At 35.3% G+C, this 17,651-nt stretch overlaps 3 protein-coding genes across 3 annotated transcripts; 2 read left to right on the top strand and 1 right to left on the bottom strand.

Annotated features, from left to right (window-relative positions):
* The first annotated feature begins 343 nt into the window (after positions 1-343).
* Positions 344-8,988, top strand: LOC107953579 (protein MICRORCHIDIA 7). The gene is made up of 22 exons (XM_016888924.2): positions 344-490; positions 620-1,095; positions 1,293-1,367; positions 1,493-1,527; positions 1,618-1,696; positions 1,946-2,038; positions 2,136-2,220; positions 2,934-3,009; positions 3,554-3,682; positions 3,907-4,005; positions 4,114-4,215; positions 4,618-4,779; positions 4,868-4,963; positions 5,236-5,287; positions 5,356-5,467; positions 5,552-5,625; positions 5,698-6,038; positions 6,144-6,238; positions 6,324-6,411; positions 7,046-7,168; positions 7,617-7,714; positions 8,339-8,988. The coding sequence occupies exons 2-21, from the start codon at positions 645-647 to the stop codon at positions 7,692-7,694; spliced, it is 2,445 nt and encodes an 814-aa protein (XP_016744413.1). The 5' UTR covers positions 344-490; positions 620-644; the 3' UTR covers positions 7,695-7,714; positions 8,339-8,988.
* A 455-nt stretch (positions 8,989-9,443) lies between these two features.
* LOC107953580 (glutamate-1-semialdehyde 2,1-aminomutase 2, chloroplastic) lies at positions 9,444-12,318 on the top strand. The gene is made up of 3 exons (XM_016888925.2): positions 9,444-9,788; positions 10,613-10,786; positions 11,052-12,318. The coding sequence occupies exons 1-3, from the start codon at positions 9,609-9,611 to the stop codon at positions 12,117-12,119; spliced, it is 1,422 nt and encodes a 473-aa protein (XP_016744414.1). The 5' UTR covers positions 9,444-9,608; the 3' UTR covers positions 12,120-12,318.
* A 2,200-nt stretch (positions 12,319-14,518) lies between these two features.
* On the bottom strand, positions 14,519-16,753 carry LOC107953581 (bidirectional sugar transporter SWEET10). The gene is made up of 6 exons (XM_016888926.2): positions 16,587-16,753; positions 16,468-16,504; positions 16,166-16,376; positions 15,422-15,583; positions 15,209-15,328; positions 14,519-15,024 (listed from the first exon to the last, which is right to left on the bottom strand). Exons 1-6 carry the CDS (start codon positions 16,627-16,629, stop codon positions 14,764-14,766), a joined length of 834 nt encoding a protein of 277 aa, XP_016744415.1. The 5' UTR covers positions 16,630-16,753; the 3' UTR covers positions 14,519-14,763.
* Between the last annotated feature and the right edge of the window lie 898 nt (positions 16,754-17,651).

Below are 17,651 nucleotides of genomic sequence, written 5' to 3'. Positions count from 1 at the left end.
AGAATAAGTAAATAACCTCGACTTTCGAGCGCTGATCTAACTGCATCCTAATATCTTTCAGCTCCGTACGTAGTCCCACGTAACTTGGCCCATGGTTCCACTTGTAAAAGCGATATGTTAATTCAAACATATAATAAATAAAACATTTACCATTACATGACCAACGTTCAAAAAATCATTAAATTTAATCGTTGAGGAAAAACGCATCCAGCCGCTCGCGTTTTTCGTTTCTCTTTTCAGAAACGGTCTATTTCCTTAACAAGGAGAAGGACATAATTGGCTAGCCTAGATATTAAATACATAATAAATGGGTGCAATAGGTGCGAATTTCGGGGGAAAAAAGTGGGAAAATCAAAGCATTTTGTTTATATATTTTTTGTGGAAAGGAAAAGAAACAACATAAATGGCTGTTCAAATCGAAGTTTTCTCTTCATAATTTTTTTATAAAAATCGAAGTTGATTCATTTCCTAAAACAAGAAGAAAAAAGAAGTAATATTCTCCAATTGTTTTTTTTTACCGTTTCTAAATCTTGCATGCAAAATTGTCTTGATAAAAATTCTCTAAAATTTGAATTTCTTATTCTGTTCTCTTTTTATAATTTTTTTTTTAAAACTGCAGTTGCTTTAGATTTTCCAGCCAATCCATGGACGTTCGCGTGAAGAAAGAGATCATTGAAACGATAAGTGCACGAAAACGGAAGCTAAACGACGTAGCACGTAAACACCTTGAATCGGTCATCCAACTCAGCAGCAGTAGCAGTGATTCGGACTCGAATGATGACTCAGACGGTCCGGACGAGAACATCAATGCAAACACCGCCATTGCAGCTGTGTACCGACCTGAAGGCAGGATTAGGAAGAAGAGAAAGGTGAATGACGTCGATTTTCAACTTCCGATGGGGTTTTTGTCTACTCTACCGCCAGATGATCCGATTCCAGCTCAGTTGGACTCTGTTCCGGCGGTTGCGGAGGTTCAGGTGGTGCTGAGACAGCCGGAGCAGGTGGCAAGTAGTATTTCGAGTGTGCTTTGCAAGCAGTTTTGGAAGGCTGGAGAATATGACGGAGTCTCATCTACTGATTGTGATTTACCTTCAGGTATTATTAGTTTATAACGTCCTCTTAGTAGTAATATACTTATATATTTTGAAGTCGAGTAATGGATTGTAGGGGATAACAACGTTTCACTTCATCATGCAAAGCCTGCATTATTAATTGTTTGAGCTCTGTTTTTCTTTATTTACTCCTTTTTTTTTTTTGCGATGCTTCTCCCCTATTTTTCTTTCGACTTGTAGGTGGCATGGATCATGTAAGGGTTCATCCAAAATTTCTACATTCAAATGCAACGAGTCATAAATGGGCTCTTGGAGGTAGAGTTGTCTAACCGATGTCTGTATGTATGTATGTCAGTTATTCCGGTTAGATGAGAAGAGCCATTTCTTTTGTAGAAGTGTTCTTATTGGTAGGGGTATGTTTATTAATTTTACCTTTGCAGCTTTTGCGGAGCTTCTTGACAACTCTTTGGATGAGGTACCTGATGCCTCTACTCTTTCAATTATGTAGTGTTTGCTCTTCTTTTTTTTTTTTGTGTGTGTGTGTGTCTTCATTTTCTGATTTTAGGTCTGCAATGGAGCAACATATGTTAATATGGACATGCTTAAATGTAAGAAAGATGGGAATCAAATGTTGCTAATTGAAGGTACTGTGTTTTCACTTCTCACGTTTACTTACTGATGCTTATTATGTTGGCTTCAAAGTCCTCATGTGACCTATTCATTCTTTCTGCATTTTAATAAGTTAAACTATGAGGTAGAGGGTAAAGAACAGTAGGACTAGCTAGGCAAGTAATGACAGTCCTGCATTTTTTGTTTGCTTGTTTCTGTATGGTCTTCAAAGAATCAAGATGTATAACATGATACATTTCAGAAATTTATTCTTGTCATTGCAGATAATGGTGGCGGGATGGATCCTGATAAAATGCGTCAGTGCATGTCTCTCGGATACTCGGCAAAAAGCAAAGTAGCAAACGCCATTGGACAATGTATTTAGTGATTTCTACAGTCTAGAAAAAAAAAGATATTTTGGAGTTGCTATTTGGCTTCCGCAGGGCATTTTACACTTGCATTTGTTTTCTACAGATGGTAATGGATTCAAGACTAGTACCATGAGGCTTGGCGCAGATGTTATTGTATTTTCCCGGTGTCGTGGAAAAGATGGAAAACAGTCAGTCTTTCTTTATTTCTTCTTGCTAGAAGAATCATTATTATTGCAAAGATTCAATTGTTTCTTTTTAGTTTGCAAATGTTAAAACTGGGTTTACTCTGGGTTTACTAGTTTAACCCAGTTTTTACGGATTCACTAAAGGCCTGTTCTACTATACATACCGCACCTGGTATGCCTTTGATTCTCTGTTGAACCATCTCGATTGACTGATCCGGTTTGATTTTCTTTTCTTAATACTGATATGCTCTATATTTATTTTATATTGTGAATAGATATTAATATTATCTACAAAGTGTCATCTTCAAGAAAATAGTTATTAGATTGGTTATCAAATTTTGAACATTTTACTTGGTCAGACTAGGTTTTGGTAGTAATATTCACCTTTAAAAACTCCCTATCCCTTTGGTGCTAACACATTGTTGTAGCAGTGCCAGTAATTAGGGTTGTATCTTTAGCTTGTGGGCAATGTAAAACGTTTCCAAGTTTGGTGCTTTGTTTAACAAGTCCATTTATGGTAGGTTGCTATCTGCTAACTATTAGAAACGCTGATGTTAGAGAAAAATTGTTCAAGTATTTACTTGTGTTTGCTCACTATATGCATATTTTCTACCTTTACCCTATTTTTTCCTTTTTCTTTTTGATATGCTAGATCTACCTTTTCTTTCTGTTTTTGTCACTGTAACTGGTAATTAAATTCCTTGGTTTGTTTTTAGTCCCACACAGAGCATTGGACTGCTATCCTACACATTTTTGACTAGCACAGGAAAGGAAGACATTGTGGTACCCATGGTAATGCCAACTAAAACTTAGTATAGTATTTTGATGAATATACATCTAGTCACCACCATTGCTTTCATAATGGGGTCTGCAAACACAAGCATAATCACTATTAATTTTATAGCCAAGTATATATTTACTAAGTTCTTTTAGAGACTTCCCTTGATTTAGAACAAGTTTGCCATGTGTTACAAAATGATTGGCTAAGAGATTTTTTTAATGGCTGGGGCAATTTAGGTAACGGAGTATAGTTCAGGTGCCACTTCGGGCAACAGAGTATAGTTTAGGTTCTTGTGACCAGCAGAAAGTTTAGGTACTAACTTGGGTAAAAGTGTATAGTTTAGGTACCACTTTGAGTAACAAAGTATAGTTTAAGTAGCACTTGTGACAAAAAAAAAAAAAAAGGTTTAGGTGCAACCTTGGGAAAATGGGTATAGTTTAGGTCCATTTTTGTGATCTAAGCCATATTTATTTGTTACTTAAATAGTTAGTACGCTACTGCAGAAACTATAATCTGGTTGTGCTCTTTAATCATTGTATGAATTGAAATGAACAGCTGGATTATGAATGGCGACAAGAAGAATGGAGCAAGATCATACGATCTACTGATGGTGACTGGTATAGGAATTTGGACACTATAGTGGAGTGGTCTCCCTTTTCCAGTGAAGCTGACCTCCTTCGTCAGGTAAGACTTATTCTAGTGTTGCTTTTCTGGTTAAAAATCTGCTCCAATGAGAAAAAGAAAAAAAGAGCAGAATTTGAGGTCAATAGAAGGATGATTGTGGAATAGGTGTTCAGAAAAGTAGTATTTCTTTTGCAAATTTTCGGTTTGTACTGTTAAGCTGGGATCTCCATTATGCTTCGCACAGTTGTATTGTATAGTGAAATGTTTCCTTTTTCTTTTTTTAGTTCAATCTGATGAAAGACCATGGTACACAAATTATTATATATAATCTCTGGGAGGATGACCAAGGACTATTGGAGCTTGATTTTCTTGGCGACCCACATGTATGTCTCAAATGTCCTGGATTCTTTCCACTATTTAAAGTTTAAAATGTCAAATAGAATATAATGTATTTGTGATGTTCAAACTTTTTGGTGCCATATTGTTGGCAGGATATCCAACTCAGAGGTGTTAACCGTGATGAGACAAATATACAAATGGCAAAACAGTTTCCCAACTCTAGGCACTTCCTGACATATAAACATTCGTTGAGGGTAATTATCATTATTTTACTTCTTTTTCAATGGAAGAAATTATGATTTTTACCCTTGAATAAAAGGAAGGAGAACTGAAGGAAAATAAAACAACAATGACAGAAGTGGGTGACAAAGTCCAAAAAGATTGTCACTTCACTAAGATCAGAAGTTTAGGTCTTGTTTTGTTGTGGAAAATTGTTTCCTCTTCCTTGGTCACTTATGGAAAAGATATTCCAATATTAAACCTACTATAAGTTCTTTCTTTGGTTCAAGAACGGAGGAAGATTTCTAAAAAATTGGATGCTTTACTTGCTATGTACATGATTTGATACATTGCCTGCAGTAGCGTACAAACACATATACTTCAGCTTTTTTCTTTTAATTTGATTTTTAGTTTATTTTTCTTTGTTCGCTCTGCAGAGTTACGTGTCAATACTTTATTTGAGACTTCCTCCCAACTTCAGAATCATTTTACGCGGCAAAGATGTTGAGCATCACGACATAGTTAATGATATGATGTTAACTGACAGGGTTACGTATCGACCAAATCCCAGTGCTGAGGGGGCCCCTAAGGATTTGCATGTAATAAATCCTAAATAGATTACTTTTCTGTTCTATTTACTCCACACTATGCTTGTCTGACACTGGTTTCTTGCATTTTTGTCATCAGCTGTCTGCTATGGTGATCATTGGTTTTGTGAAAGATGCCAAACATCACATTGATGTTCAGGGTTTCAATGTTTATCACAAAAACCGGCTCGTCAAGGTTTTGCTTTATATTTGCTTTGAATACAGTGTGTCACGATGATTGCTTATACATAGCCATTTTTTATAGTCAGCAAGGTTTGGTTTATACTTGCTGCCTAACTTTTGTTCTGCATGAAATGTTAGTTATTCGGGAGCTTTTGCTATTTGTTTCTCTGGCATTTTTAAGCATCTTTTTGCAGTTTACCTAACATACTAGTCTAATTTACCTGCAATAAATTTTCTTTTTACAATGTTCTTTTGTCTGATGCCTTCTTTAACCCACTTCCCCAGCCTTTTTGGAGGGTTTGGAATTCTTCCGGGAGCGATGGTCGTGGAGTTTTAGGTATTGTTTCAGCATTGGAGTCTACTAGTTAGTTTACTGGGTTATGTTCTAATTGACTGCATTCTTAGGTGTTTTGGAGGCTAATTTTGTTGAGCCAGCTCATGATAAGCAGGGTTTTGAGCGTACAACAGTTCTTGCCAGACTCGAAGCACGACTAGCACAAATGCAAAAAGCTTACTGGTTTGTTGTTCTATTCTAGTTATTCCAATGGTAACAATGTGGCTTCCAATTGCTGCTTCTGGATTATTGACTGCTTCATTTTAGGTCCATCAATTGTCATAGAATTGGCTATGCTCCACGGCGTAATAAGAAAAATATAAACCAGTCTCTAGCCAAAGGTATGCGTTTTTGTCATCAGTGAATTGTGAGCCACTCCTTGATTGACATCGGTTTCTTTTTGATCCTTTTAGATACTTCTCCTGGTCTTGATCCAAAAATATCTACTAGATTGAATAAGAATGGTACTTCTAGCAGCAATCGACTCTCTTCAGACTCAGACAAGTCATATTCACCCTCAAGTTGGAAAAAAAGAGGAAAAGAAAGTCTGGGATTTCGTGAAACAGTGGATCGTGGATATGGAAATGGATATTTGTTTAACAAGGGTGATTATAATAAAAAGCTGCTGATAGATAAAGGTAGAAAGGACATGCCAAAATCTGGAAAAGGATCAAGCCCATCTAGACTATCTTTCCATCTGGCAGAAGATGCAACTATTGATGTGTATGAGGTCTTACCTGAGAGACAAGCTAATGTAAGCAGTCAAAAGTTTGTTATAGTATAGAAGTTGAAGGTTAGTTCTGTGCCTTTTTTGCGTATGTGTGCGTCTTTTTAAAAACCATTTTTGTTCAATTGGAAGGATCGTGGTCTAAATGATGGCGAGCCTTCACTTTCTGAGGCCAACTTACATATACTGGAGCAATTGACGCAGGAAAATTGTGAATTGAAGAAAAGGTGCTTTCCGAGACCGTATTTGTTAGGCTTCATCGGTTCTGCTATGACCTGTCTTTTGTATAAACAATCTTATTCTTTTTTGTAGATTAGAGAAATATGAGGGAGCGCATCAAAGTGAATTGCTCAATGATTTGCAGAAGGAAAGAAGCCAATGCAAATCACTCGAAATCGAGGTATGATCCCTTCTTTGAGTGGCTTAAATAAATGCAAGGAATAGTAGGGATAAATATGACAATACATTAGTTTTGTGATGGGTTATGTAAGGGTTTAGATTCTAATTAGTCCACAAACTTCAACAAGTTCTAATTAAGTCCTTACAATATTAGTACGTATCAATCAGGTTCTTTTGTCAGTCTACTTATCAGCTTGAGTGTTAAATGTTTGCTTGGATCTAATGTAGAGGCCAATTTAAATACTTGGAGCATATTTTAAACACACATGCTCCCTAAAAAGAAAGATAGAAGTTGAAGTCTGCCATGTTTGAGGCCCGTCTTTTTTTTAATGTCAGATCCAAGCTAGCCATGAGGTGTGTTTCAAATACGGTCCATATGTCTAAATTGTCGGATCTGAGCTGAGATTTAATGCCTAAATTGGCAGCTAAGTTAACGGAAGAACTTGATTGACGTGATATACCATGATAGCTCAAAAGTTTTGAAGTTTGAGACCAATTTACAACTTAACCTATAAATTGGGAACACCTTGTAGTATTAACCCATTTTATAAATTTCTTGTATAATTTCTCTGTGGCTTAATTTTACTGGGATTTACACTTATTTCGGGTTTCTTTCTTTTGTATCGTTTTATTAGCTGACAGCAGCGCAGGAAAAAATCGACAATCTGAGCATTGAACATGAAAGTCTGATTCACATTTTCTCGGAAGAGAGGGATCGAAGAAACAAGGAGGAAGAAAACTTGAGAAAGAAGCTAAAGGTTATAATTCTTATCAGACTCTTCCATTATTGCATTTTCTCATTCATTCCACACATATTCCTCTCATTCATTGTTCTTTTTAGAATTTAATCGAGAAAGAAGCTAAAAGTTTCATTCTAAGCTAAATTCCATGGTTGTTGGTACCCGGTACCATCTCGGTTCCAAACTAACACAAAGTAGTTCAAGTTTCACTTTGATCAAAATTTCAGTAGATCTGGGTCAATGCTGACATGTACCAGCCCGTATCCATTAGTAAAAGTTATTGAACTTTATTATATAAAATATTAAAAATATATGTACTAGTGTCAGAGTACAGCATTGACAATCTTGCTAAAAACACTTTCATATTCGAACTTTTTCTTACATTTACCGAATCTTTATTTTCTGTCACCTGATTACGTTTTCGTTTCTCCTCTTTGGAACAACCCATCAATGTTTGGCATTGTAGGAAGCATCTAATACCATACAAGAATTGCTTGACAAGATTAAGTTGCTGGAGAAGATGAAATCTCCCGTACTTCGATAGCCGATCAACATTATTTTCTGGTAACGACGGACTTCCCCTTTCCCGTATTTTTGGGTGCGTTTTAGGTTTGGATCAATGGCAATTCATTTTTGTAACATTGGCTTAGGGGACAGCTTAATAGATTCACTTTCACTATCCCTTCACATGTTTTGGGTTTGGTTAGTCTTAGTGACTTATTTGCCATTTAGGTAGGTAGTTGCCATGTTATTCGATTGTTGAGTATGAATATATGTATATTTTGAAATTTTAAATTTATGTCCGAATGTTTTGTCATAACAAATTATATGCATACTGTATATTTTTCTTATTAATTGTGTAAGTAGAACATGATAACATCATGAAACATGAATAGAGCATGTGATGGGTTCTTGAAGTATAAAACACATATAATCTGAAGATGAAAATGATCAATATAACAATAAAAAAAATTAAGTGGTCTAACAATATATTACATAAATAATAATATCTCTATGATTCTAATACTTTATTTTATTAACATTTTCATTTTAAATAATCTTATTAATTATCGAATTTATAATTAATTGCTTTGTCTCATGCATATCATGTTTAAAGCTAGATTTTTTCTATGTATATATATATTTTGCCACTATGATTCAAATTCATGAGTTGCTTCTGGGTTGAAGATGCTCCTCCAGATGTTTGTGAAATAGTTGCTGCGGACCGACGGTGGCTGGACCCTCCGTGATTTCTGGCGATTGTGGGTCTATTTTGGGATTGAGACTCTTCATATGTTTGGGATTAGGGTCCCCTCAGTCTCCGTTCCTACTCAAGTTGCTTTCTGGTGGGGAGGATTGGTCGTTTTGCCGAGCTGAAGGTCGGGGGCTGGGGTTGTTTTCGTTTTTAGGGTTTCAGGTTAATTTTTGTTGCTGATTTGGGATTTTTTCGTGGTTTGATTTCTTTGTTGTGTTTTGCTGTTTCCTGTTCTTTAGCTCCGATTGGGGCTTCTCTGTTGTTTGGGTTGTATTGTTTTTTCCCCTGTCCAATGTCTATAATAAAGCAAAGCGAATCATTTTCAAAAAAAAAAAAAAACATTTGCAATTGACTCAAATCTCTACAAACTCACACGCCATAAACAGTGCTGTCTTAGTGGTTTGAACCGCGAGTTCTTCTTTTTTACTGTAAAAAGAATTAGAGAAAGAATGTATGTCTCGGACAATAAACCATGCTTGCACAATATTTGATCTCAGAAAAGTTATCGGTGCCTACTTTCACCAGTGTTATTAAATTCTTCTTCCCTCTAACTTCCTGTCGAAAGTGTCAAAAGCAAAGAGAGGTTCCCTCAAAATCATGTTAATGGCAAATACATAAATACATCGCATAAATTATTACACTTCGAGAACAAGAACAACTGTAAAAAAAAAAATGGAAAAAGATGTATACTGATGAACGAGAACGTGAACGTTTACACATCTAACTTACACGTTACGAACTGGATTATCCCTGTAATTCTAACCTATAAGTGTCTTTTTATACTTTTACAGTAGATTCATACAACCTTGATATAAACAAATGGCCACCACTCAAGAAGTGAGTTTTGGGGTGGATATACAATGCTGATAGACCAAGAGGTGGGATTGTAAAGCTGGAATAGGTTGTAGTGGGCCTGTGTCCATTTTTGGGCTTTCCACCTAGAACTTGGACATTTTCATGCATTAAAACATACTTTGATTATTGGTCCACCCAATACGGTTTAGTCTGTATCCTATACTCTCACAGCCCAGCCATATTATAAACCCAGAAGTTGACAAAAACAATGGGGTAGACAGCTCGGTGGCTAATCTATAGCCTATTGGCTAATCTTTCTTACAATTTTACCATTTTCTTATCTCCTTCTTCTTCTTCTTCTTGAGACTTGCCTAGAAGACCACTGAGATACAAATACAGATAGCACAAATGGCGGCCTCAATAAGTGGAATTGGAATTGGGTTAGGTCTTTCTTGTTCTTCCAACCTTTCTAAATCACTTCATTCTTCACAATCCTCTGGTTTTCGTGTTAAGATGACTGTTTCTGTTGAAGATAAAAAGAAGAATTATACCCTTCAAAAATCTGAAGAAGCTTTCAATGCTGCCAAGGTAATTCTCTCAGTTCTGTCCTTTTATTACTATTTAAAAAAAATCATCTTATTTGATTGATTTCTCGATCTGGGTCTGTTATGGCATGGATGAAAATGAATAAAAGATTCCACCTTGATTTCTTTGTACTCTGTTTGGGCTAAAGGAATTGGTAGAAAGTTTAGTATGTTAGATTGCTGATCAAATATTTTTAAAGATTTGACCCAATTGGCCTTAATATCATATATTAGTACTTATAGCTTAGACCTGGGCACAGTAGGCCCCTGACCTTTGAGGGCCGCGTTCGAGTCCCACTATCTGCAATTACAATCTGTGGGTCTCTCTCCCACTCTGTGCGTATGCTTGGATTAATCCAGCTTTTGTCCCGTTCTTCTTCATCTGTGCATTGTATTGGCTGGATTCTACGTTGTAGTTTGTCATTGTATTGTCTTTGTACTAGTGAAACTTTCAAAAAGAAAAAAAATAACATATAATTGAGACTTTGAGCAGGCTTTGAAGGAACTATTATGCTTTTGACATTGTAGTTCTATTAAGAATTAGGGATGGTTACTCCTTGCTTATCACTAAAATAATATGTAAAATGTATATCTAATTGGATGGTTACTCCTTTGATGAAGCTTACCATGTTAACTTTATATAATTCTATTCAGGAGTATCATTGGTTTTAATTATGGATACCTTATAGATTTGTAGCTATAGTGGCAGTTTTTAGTGTTATGTCACCATCTTTTCATTTCCCCTTTTATATCTTATTTTGAGTAAATGTTTCTTTTGAGTATATTTTTCCTTTGACTCCTCTAAGAGCATTTTTCTTTTGGGGGCAGAATTTGATGCCTGGAGGTGTAAATTCTCCTGTCCGTGCCTTTAAATCAGTTGGTGGACAACCGATTGTGATTGATTCTGTTAAAGGTTCTCACATGTGGGACATAGATGGTAATGAGTATATCGACTACGTTGGCTCCTGGGGTCCAGCTATAATTGGTCATGCAGATGATGAGGTTAGGTTTTTCTTCTTTTAACCTAAATCTACCTTGCTTGTTTTCATTTTAGTGTTTTAACATCCTGAGCAACGAGCATCTTACATAGTTCCTTCTCTTTCAATGATAAATGCCGTAAGGTCAATGTTCGTGCACTTCTTCATGATAAAGTTGTTTGGCGATGTTCTTTTATGTGAGATGCAATGATGCACTATCTCTACCTAGAGTTGTTAGGTGTGTAATGGAGATGACTAATAATTCTCCATCGGTTTGCTTATATCTGCAGGTCCTTGCAGCTTTGGCTGAAACTATGAAGAAAGGAACAAGCTTTGGCGCTCCTTGTCTTCTTGAGAATGTTCTAGCAGAGATGGTAATCTCTGCTGTTCCTAGCATTGAAATGGTTCGATTTGTAAACTCTGGTACAGAAGCATGCATGGGTGTGCTCCGTCTTGCCCGTGCTTTTACTGGCCGAGAGAAGATCATTAAATTTGAGGGTTGTTATCATGGCCATGCCGATCCATTTCTTGTCAAGGCAGGTAGTGGAGTCGCTACTTTAGGGCTTCCTGACTCTCCTGGTGTTCCCAGAGCAGCTACATTCGAAACTCTAACTGCCCCTTACAATGATATATTGGCTGTTGAGAATCTATTTAACAGTAACAAAGGGGAACTTGCGGCGGTTATTCTTGAACCTGTTGTTGGGAACTCTGGCTTCATTCCGCCTAAACCTGACTTCCTTGAGGCTCTACAACGCTTAACCAAGGAAAATGGCACTCTCCTCATATTTGATGAAGTGATGACCGGATTTCGCTTGTCCTATGGTGGCGCACAGGAATATTTTGGGATTACTCCTGATTTAACAACCCTAGGGAAGATAATTGGTGGTGGTCTTCCTGTTGGTGCATATGGAGGAAGGAGGGAGATCATGGAGATGGTGGCACCAGCAGGGCCAATGTACCAGGCTGGGACCTTGAGTGGGAACCCATTGGCGATGACAGCCGGGATACAGACCCTTAAGCGGTTGAAAGAGCCAGGAACATATGAATACTTGGATAAGATCACCGGACAACTTGTTCAAGGCATTTTAGATGCTGGAAAAAAGACAGGACACGCAATCTGTGGAGGGTATATCAATGGGATGTTTGGATTTTTCTTCACAGAAGGACCTGTTTATAACTTTGACGATGCAAAGAAGAGTGATACAGCAAAATTTGCCAGGTTTTATAGGGGAATGCTGGAGGAAGGTGTATACTTGGCACCTTCACAGTTCGAAGCTGGATTTACAAGCTTGGCACATACTCAGGAAGACATCCAAAAGACCATTGCAGCCGCCGAGAAAGTTCTTAGCAAGATTTAAGGTGCTTTGTCCAATCCTGTTCTCACTTTCCTATTGCATGATTAGCCATTTAGCTAGGGAATCAATGGTTCTTTTGTTGTCAGCTTTTCAGATCAAGATTTGTGGTCATTGCCTCTTACTTAGAATCTGTATTTCTCATGAAACTTTGTACCGATGCTAATGTATGAGATAATTATCGGCTTTTAAAGCTTGTTTACAACCTCAGCTTTCATTTATTGAACTACAATGCGTGAAAAGTTGAAAAAGCTTTCATTGCCCACATGAAATGGCCTTTTATTAGTAATAGATTGCATTTATACAGAAGCGTTTCTCCTTACAATTTGGTGTACATTTCATCTTTACGTAGTGTCTACACAGCTTTACGTATAATTCAAGCTAGCATTTGATTACTAGCATCAGGGGTGAATCTAGAATTTTTTTTAAGTGGTCAAAATTGAATTACAAATTTTTGAGATGTCAAATATAGATTTAATCATGTGTTAATTTATGATTTTATCATTTTTGAAGGGACTAAATAGAATGTATTTCACTTTTTGGGGGCCAGAGCATAATTTTCCCTTATGTTAATTTATAATTTGATCATTTATAGAGAGTTAGAATTGCAATTTCTAAATTTTAGGGTCAATGCCCGTGCCTATCCTTGTATAAATGATTTTGAATACTTATTTGTATTTCTCTTTGTTGTTCTTGAATGCTTCCATAATTGCTTCCTTGGCTACAACGTAAGATAAGAAACCGACATGCAACTTAACCTCTTATGCCTACATACATGCCCAAAACTTAACAAAAAGTCCTAACAAAAGTAAAATATTAGGTTAGAACCCTGAAGCTCTGTTGCTTAACTTCTCGAAACACTCTCGATTCCCTCGAACCTATGCATAACTCACAAATTGAGCTTTTTATCCAATTTGCATGCTATACATCAACTTCAACTAACATAACATTAAACACAATTACAACATCTTACATGGCAAATTTACATGACTAGGTTACACTACTTCAAACACTTTGCTTATATAGTCTCAACATGTCACTGTAATCTCTTAGGAGCTCTTTGACAACCCCTACCTTCAACCAATATTTCTTCACCAACATTTGAAGGAAGTCCTAAATCTTTTAAAACTAATCTCATAGACTCCATGTCTACGGAGCGAGGAATAGCATCTGATGCTGCAGATGGAGATAAACCCCTGGTAGTACCTCTTTGCGTGACGCTTCTCATTGTTTTTCAAACTCAGAAAAGGAACTATAACAAAAAAATACTACCAAAAAAAAAAAGAAGAAGAAAATGCTACAAATCAACCAAAGAAAAAAAAATCTAACCTGTGTAATAATCTCAGAAATATTTCAAGAACTCATTAAAGGAGCTTTCTTTAAAGAAATCCTCTATTCGAATGAACAATAAAAGAGAAGCAAAATTTGCAGAAAGAGCATATACTTGCAAAATCAAGATGCACGTTTAAATATGTGACAACACCCTATTACCTTCCCCCGTTATCTTGATCTTTGAAGATTAAAAGCTTCGTATTATCACCTCTTTCTTCAATCATGGCATGATAACCCCCAAATGGGTGGACTCTTTACAAAAATCTCATTACTAGACTTATTAATGGGTCGGGTTATTCACTTAGCCTTGAAGGTCCGCTTGAAATTTAAAAGGATTTAAATAAAAAATATTAGGCCTAAGAAATAGTTTTGGGTAAAAACATAGGCTCATTTAAAAAACGGATCAGGTTTGGGCTTAAACATTTAATCCCTGAGCTCGGCTCAGTCAATTTTTAAGTTTATAATATTTTATATTATAATATTTTTATATATTATGTAATTTATAACACATTAAAAAATCTATACTAAATATATAATACTATTTTAATGTAAACATTAAAATAATATTAAGATGATTGTATAAAAAATTTCAATAAACAAAAAAATATAAAATTATTAAATATAAAAATAATATAATATAAAAAAATTTAAAAAATAATATGGCTGAGCTTAAAAAAGGCTTGAGTTACTCTTTTGCAAATATAGATGAATTTTTTAGATTCATATTTCGACCAGGCCAGATTTAAGCTAGCATAAAATATATTAATACTATACTTAGATCTGATCGGAATCCAATCATAAAAACTTCTACTCGCTACAACAGCAGTTATTGTTAGCGTTTCAGAGGTCACATTACAAACCTACTTGGTTGGGAACTATTGTTGATATCCAATCAAGAAAAGGAATAAAATGGGATAACCATGAGATTCGCATAACCACTTTTCCATTGGTTTTTTTTTTTTCAGATTCCTTCAGCACATAGCAACCCATACTCAGCTCATTAAAACGACATCAACAATGATAATTATAAAAACATATATTAAACGTTACAGTAATAAAAGTAAAAAAAGAAAAAGAAAAACATTATGCACTCATTATTGATTGATATAGTCAAGAGAGATGGAGAGAAAAAGATTACACTGACAGGGCAGAAATTACACCACACACTCATTATTTTGCATGGTTTTTCACCACATTTTCCATAAAAACAAAAACTATATGTAATTTAATCATACATTGACAAACGAGAAGTCCTTTATGGCATCTCTTGTCAATCATTGTCCATTTGTATAACTCTTTTTTCCCTTTCATCCAATTATTAAACTTTCTGTGAAGCATCTAAAGTGTTTTTCTTTATATTTTGAGCTTCAACATCTCCTCCTCCTCCCCCTCCATTATTGTACTCTTTGTCTTTCGTTTGAGGAGCCGTTGTGTTTACGTCCGAAGACACGACCGACTCGAGCTGGTCTGATAATTGAAGCTTTGGATCTTCCACCACCATTTTCTTTGGGTGGTTCTTGTAGATTGCATAAAGTATCATTTGAAGGATCCCAAAGATAAACCCTAGTATGTTTGGTCCCTGATTTTTCAAAAAAGAAGAAGAATGAAGTTTAATTATTATTGACATGGTAATTAAAAAAGGTAAAGACTGAACTATTCACTTTTATAGTAGAGGGACCAATTTGCTCATAATGTTATAGTAGAAGGAGTTCCAAGCAATTTAACCAATTCAAAACGGTTATTGCATGAATGAAGTAATGTACCGCAATGTTGATATCCTTCTTCAAAAGGCCATAGAAGAACCACATCACTGCTTGTATGGTAAGGAACACTGATAAAGTAAACGGCATGAACTCTACACTCTTTGTTTTTATGACCTTTCTCTGCAAGAAAAAACAAAGAATTTACTGTTTAAATATAATCCTATTGGGATCGAAAGTGATATTCAATTTCAAAGTTGAGACAGCGATACTCACCACGATAGCAAGTGGTGCCGCGTACGTACTCGCAGAGAACCCCAGGCAAATGTATCCGAGAATACAGAGACGGGTCTTTGGGTTATGAAGGAAGTAAGTGGAGAAAAAGATAAGTCCGGACCCGAAAACATTGAATAGGAGCATAAGCTTCACAGCCTCGACCTGAAAATTTTCCACCATTTGGGAAGTGAATTAGATTCGCAAAATAATCTTGATGATGAACTTCATGGAACATGTATAAATAGGGTTTTGTTTTTCAGAAATTAGATAAAAGTATTACGGAAGCTCTTTACTAGAAGTTAAATTGTATTTTGTTTATTTGCTCGGATAAAAACTGACATAGTTAACTAAATAACCAGATAGTGACACATGACGTAATACATGTAGTATCTCATGTTTAGAGATGACAACAGGTCAGGTATCTGTAAATGTTGAATTATCCAAATCCGCATTGATTACAAAATATATAAAATTTTAAATATTTTGTAACCAGCTAAGCGGAGTTGGATACCCGCAAATATCTGCATCCACTTCAAATCCACAGCGGATAGTAATTTTAATATCCGAATCCGTAAATTTCGAATTGGATATCCGTAGATATCTATTTTTAATAGTAAAAATGGATGAAATTTGTAATAAAAAGACTAGTTTACTCTTTAATCAAACATACAAAAACTAATTAACCCATCTTTTGAGTAAAGGGGACAAAATGCCATCTCCATAATACTTTTACCTAGAAATTACCTTTTCCTTCTTTCGACCGTAGTAAACGTAAGTGACAATGTAAAAGCTTTGAATGAAACAGCAGAAAATGTTGATGATAATTAGATGCATTTCATTCTTCTTAAGAAGTGCATAGTAAATCCAAAGCATGGCACTGAACAGCGATATCACATAGGGTAATGATTGGAATCCTTCTGATGTTTTCTTCTTATAGATTTGATAAAATGCTGGCCTGCAAAAAATTATATCACCTTCTCCATTGACAAGGCAAACTTTATATAGAGAAAGTTCATGAAATTATACCAAAAAATATAGGGACTTACATGGGAGAAAAGGCGACCATAAATGAAACAATGACGCCTAATTAAAAACAATATAATGTAATGTTAGTGAATATTAAAATACGCAAACAAGAAGGGCATATGAATATATATTTCAGTACCGAGATCGCCAAAAACGGAAACCCAGGAAAGGTGAAGAGCCATCTTTATTTGTATAATTAGATGAATATATGTAATACCCTCTCTCTTTTTTCTCTTTGCCTCTCTCTTTCTGAAAGATTGTGAACTGAGGCTCCAATGATCTATCTCAGTTGGAATGAGCTACGAAGCTATCTCTAGGATGTCCATATTTATAGTGATGGAAAAGAAGGTGCCGACGTGTGGGGTGAATTATTCTGAAACACAAAGAGGAGATGTCAAGTTTGCGATAAGAATAATGCGAATAAAGTGGGTAAAAGTATTATCGAAGTCTCCCTACTAGGAGTTAAATTATATTTTATCTCATCTACCTAAAAAATGGATAAATTAGTCCTTATACGTTAGATTAAAGAGCAAATTAGTCATTTTATTTTTTGTCTCATTTACTCAAAAAATGGACAAATTAGTCCCTGTGCATTAGATTAAAGAGAACATCGATAATTTCTTTTAAAAATTTCATCCCTTTATACTGTTAAAAACTGGTGTGGCTGATAGAATAACTAGACAGTGGCACGTGGCATGCCATCCAACAATAAAAATAAATGAAATTTTTAATAAAAGGACTAGTTTGCTTTTTAATGTAATGTACAAGGACTAATTGTCCATTTTTTAGTATAAGGGCCAAAATGCAATCCAACTTCCTGTACAAAGTTTCATGATACTTTTACCGAAAAAGTGATAAAAATTTTAAAAAAAAAGTTTTGAGGGTAAAGATGAAATTGAAAAAATTTTGGGCCAAAGAAAAAAAATGAAAAGATAAATGGCTTAAATTGAATTATTAGTTTCTAAGAGGGACCAAATATATAATATTTATATTTAGTTAAGGGGATTAAATTGAATTGTTAATTAAAAAAAAGGCTAAAAATGACATTATACTATCTAACCATGACTAATCGTATAAGTTGTGATGATAACATGTTTTTAAAAAATAATTAAATTCACTAAATATAATTGGGTTTTGTTATTTTTTTAAGGCTTTTAGAGAGATCTTTTACTTTTAGAGAAATGCTAATTGCTTTTGTTCTCTA

Source organism: Gossypium hirsutum, chromosome D07 (genome assembly GCF_007990345.1).
Source record: "Gossypium hirsutum isolate 1008001.06 chromosome D07, Gossypium_hirsutum_v2.1, whole genome shotgun sequence".
NCBI classification, from domain to species: Eukaryota; Viridiplantae; Streptophyta; class Magnoliopsida; order Malvales; family Malvaceae; genus Gossypium; species Gossypium hirsutum.
This window is presented reverse-complemented; position numbering and strand designations above follow the sequence as displayed.